The following is a 4,120-nucleotide window of genomic DNA, read 5'->3' on the forward strand; positions in this document are numbered from 1 at the left end:
CGGAGTTTTATCAGCATAGCCGTGGAAAATTATCATGAGATTATTTATTACATTAAAAAGTGAACTAGAATAAGCAGTGACCAGATTTAAACTGAATGCCTCACGTAAGGGAATCACTAATTATGCAAATAACTCATTAAACTAAAAAAAAACTATGGTAACATGCTTTGTTTTTGGACAAACATGCTTTCTTAGGTTAATGTATGTGCCAAATTATACGGAATTTGAAGAGTGCATGATACTGCTTAATTACTGAATATCGTTCATTATTCAAAATACTCATTAAAGGTAAAAGTTGTAGCAACAAACTTCATAGGAGAGGTGCATATTACTATGGTTGATATATGTATCATATTATACGAAATTTGAAGCTTGCATTTTTAAGATACAACCTAGTTACCTAAAATCATTAATTATACACATTTTTCATTAAAACTGTACGCTATATCAACAAATTTTATAGGACATATCCACTTTGTTATGGTTAACGTATGTACTAAATGATATTGAAATTCAAGTATGCATTCTTAAGATATATCCTAATTACCGAAAATCATTAATTATGCAATTTTTTCATTAAAACTGTAATGGTATATCAACAAAGTTTATAGGACATATCCGCTTTGTTATGGTTATCGTATGTACTAAATTATATTGAAATTCAAGTATGCATTCTTATGATATATCTTAATTACCGAAAATCATTAATCATGCAAATTAGTTATTAACACTGTAATGGTACATCAACAAACTTTCTAGGGCATATAAACTTTGTTATGTTTAATGTATGAAGTAAATTATATTGAAATTGAAGTATGCAGTCTTAAGATATCGCCTAATTACCGAAAATAATTAATTATGCAAATTATTCATTAACACTGAAAGGTACACCAACAAGCTTTACAGGACATATGCGATTGTTATGTTTAACGTATGTACTGAATTATATTGAAATTGAAGTATGTATCTTAAGATATGGCCTAATTACCAAAAATAAATAATTATGCAAATTATTCATTAACGCTGTAAGGTCCATCAACAAATTTTATAGGACAAATGTATGTTGTTATGTTTGACTAAATTATATTGAAATTGAAGTATGCAGTCTTAAGATATTGCTTAATTAGTTGATTTCATTGGTATGCAAATTTCTCTAATCAAACATCTGGCTCAAAACCTAATCAGGTCTAGCCATTACCCTAAAGATTATATATTCCAAATTTCATTACAATTGAGCCATCCAATTTTTAGAAAATGATGATACAGACACACACACGGACAGACAGAGAGACAGACGGACACACAGACAGACATTCCCCTTTTAATACCGATTAAATGAGTTTGCAAGTTCAGACTTTGACTCATGATCAGGCATCGGTTTCTTTCTGGCTTCAGTAGAGAAGTAACGATACTATAGAGTTTGTTCTGATCACCTTGACATTCAGATACTTTGGTACATTAATAATTGACACAGACACTTTCTACTTTGTTTGTCATTCGATTTCAAAGTTGTTTACAAATTAGTCAGCTTATTACAATTAGCTGTTTTCTCCATTTTCTTTCTGCTCGTCTCCTCAGTCAGTCGCCTGGTAATTTTAATTTGATCATCAATCCATGGTAGTTGTGGTCTTTCAGTTACCTGCCACTTTTCCATAGGATTGTGTTTATCTAACAGTTCTCTCAGGACAGAGTTGTATTAAGTGGTAACCAAAGTGTCTAAATGATGACTAGACAGAAAGTCTTGATCACATAGCTGCGATGCTAAAATATCATTTCTGAATTGTAATTTCTACTGAAATGAATTTCTGTATAAGACTAATACCCACCTTTTAGCTTACTTTTGGGTGTCCCTCTGCTTCCCCTTGTGTATTGCCAAATATAAATTAATGCCTCCGGCACCCTGTGGCCTGTCGTCCTAGTGGTCACATGACCTTGACTAGCCAATCCCCAGTATTCCTTGGTCCTAAACATAACCGAAGGTTACAAGGACTGGAGACTGGGGGGAGGAGGATGGGAGCATAAAAGGTGGGTATTAGTCTTATACAGAAATTCATTTCAGTATAAATTACAATTCTGTACAGACAAATACCCACCTTTTAGCTTACTTTTGGGTAAGCCTAGAATACGACACCTAGTTGGTGGAGGGAGTCTCCACACTGAAAGGCATAGCAACATTTTGAGCAGACATCCTGACTGCCTCTTGGGCCATGTCCCGCAAGTAAAAGCTAATGAATGAGTTCTGAGAGCGCCAGGTTCCTGCCTCAATGACTGACTTAATGGATACGCCAGCCCAGAGTGCCCAGGAAGTAGCCACTGCACGAACTTCATGAGCAGCAACTTTAGAAAGTGCCTGTGTATCAGCTGTGGAAGAACTGTATGCTACTTTAATAGTATTAACTATCCACTTAGAAATGTCGGCCGTTGTACAATCCATTTTGTCCGATTTCCAAGGGATGAACAAGTGGGTACGATCGCCCCTAATATCCTTAGTGCGATTACAGTACCACTTGAGAGCTCTGACTGGACATAACAGACGTTCTTTTCGGTCCCTTCCCACCAGCGTGGCTAAATCCTTTATGATAATGGGAGAAGCCACGGAACCTAAAACCTGATTTTTAGCAATGAACTTAGGATGAGTCTGAAGTACAACTTGGTGCTGTAACCACTGGATTCGACCCTGTCCAATATCTAGTGTGTGGATCTTGCTTCTACGACTGCCTGAAGCAAGAGCTAGTAGGAACGTCGTTTTAAGAGTGAGAAATTCCAATGAAATCTGGTGAAGAGGTTCAAAAGGGGGAGATTGTAATGCAATGAGCACTAGAGACAGACTCCACTGGGGAGCTGAAATGGGCCGAGGTGGTCTCTTAATGTGGAAGTTCCTTATCAAACTAGATAAGATCTTATTTTGTCCAAAGTCCGGGCCCACAACACTCCTAATGGTACTAGAAATAGCTGAGCGGTATACCATTATGGTGTGGACAGCTAACTTCTGTACATCAAACAGTTCAAACAGAAAGGCAGTTAACTGTTGTGTAGTAACTTGGAGTGGATCAATCGATCGTTGATTACACCAACTAGAGAATCTCTTCCACTTTTCCCTGTAAGTGGCAAGGGTACCCGCATGCTGGGGTCTTGCGATGACCGCGGCAGTCTTGTAAGAAAATCCCTTTGCAATGAGAGATTGTTCGACAATCTGAATGCGTGTAGATGGAACGTCTCTGGATGTGGGTGAAGGATGTTCCATCCCTGTGACAACAGATCCTCCCTCTGGGGCAGTTTGCATGGGAGATCTATTAGGAGAGACAGTAACACTGGGAACCACGAGCGGTTCGGCCACAGTGGAGCGACTAGAGATAGTACACACTTTTCCTCTTGAATTTTTCTGAGGACTAGTGGTAGTAGGGGGAGAGGCAGGAAGGCGTAAGCCTCCAGCCCCTCCCAACTGAAAGACATGGCGTCCACAGCCATTGCTCTGAGATCTGGTACAGGAGATACAAAGAGAGGCAGTTTGCGATTGAGAAATGTCGCGAACAGGTCGACTACAGGCTTGTTCCACCTGATGGAGATTTGATTGGCTACATTCTGTGGAATCTCCCATTCCGTGGGGCGAACTTGAATGCAGCGCGAGAGTGCGTCTGCAATCCCGTTGCGCTTCCCAGGAAGGTGCTGCGCCCTTAGTGTTATCTTCCTGTCTTTGCACCAGAACATTAGGTCCCAGGTTAGATAACATAGCATCGGTGACCTGGTCCCCCCATTTTGTTGATGTAAGCCACCACTGTTGTGTTGTCGGTATTGACTAGCACACAGCGGTGTGACACCAGGTGTTCGAACTGGCGAAGAGCTAGAACAACTGCCTGCATTTCCAACCAGTTGATATGATGGAGGGTGGATGGTAGATCCCAAGTACCTGAGGTCCAGTGGTGGTCCATATGGGCTCCCCATCCCACCTTGGACGCGTCGGTAAAAAGGGAAATATCTGTTTTCCAACTCGACAATTGTTTTCCTTCCAACATTGCCTCTTTGTCCAACCACCATCGTAGGTGTGGAAAAAGGGGTGGTAGGATGGGAACCATAGACTCTGCTGATTGGATACTGGGGTGCCAGTGAGCCAACAGGTAGA

General features: G+C 40.1%; 1 protein-coding gene across 1 annotated transcript; it reads right to left on the reverse strand.

The window, feature by feature from the left end:
* Window positions 1-2,131: 2,131 nt before the first annotated feature.
* Window positions 2,132-3,598, reverse strand: LOC144438145 (uncharacterized). The gene has a single exon (XM_078127174.1). The coding sequence runs from the start codon at window positions 3,596-3,598 to the stop codon at window positions 2,132-2,134; it is 1,467 nt and encodes a 488-aa protein (XP_077983300.1).
* Between the last annotated feature and the right edge of the window lie 522 nt (window positions 3,599-4,120).

The sequence above is a fragment of the Glandiceps talaboti genome, chromosome 7, assembly GCF_964340395.1.
Source record: "Glandiceps talaboti chromosome 7, keGlaTala1.1, whole genome shotgun sequence".
NCBI lineage: Eukaryota > Metazoa > Hemichordata > Enteropneusta > Spengelidae > Glandiceps > Glandiceps talaboti.

Bases quoted from the DNA above. Each gene is read 5' to 3' on its own strand.
- LOC144438145 (XM_078127174.1), bottom strand. From the start codon at position 3,598: ATGGGAGATTCCACAGAATGTAGCCAATCAAATCTCCATCAGGTGGAA.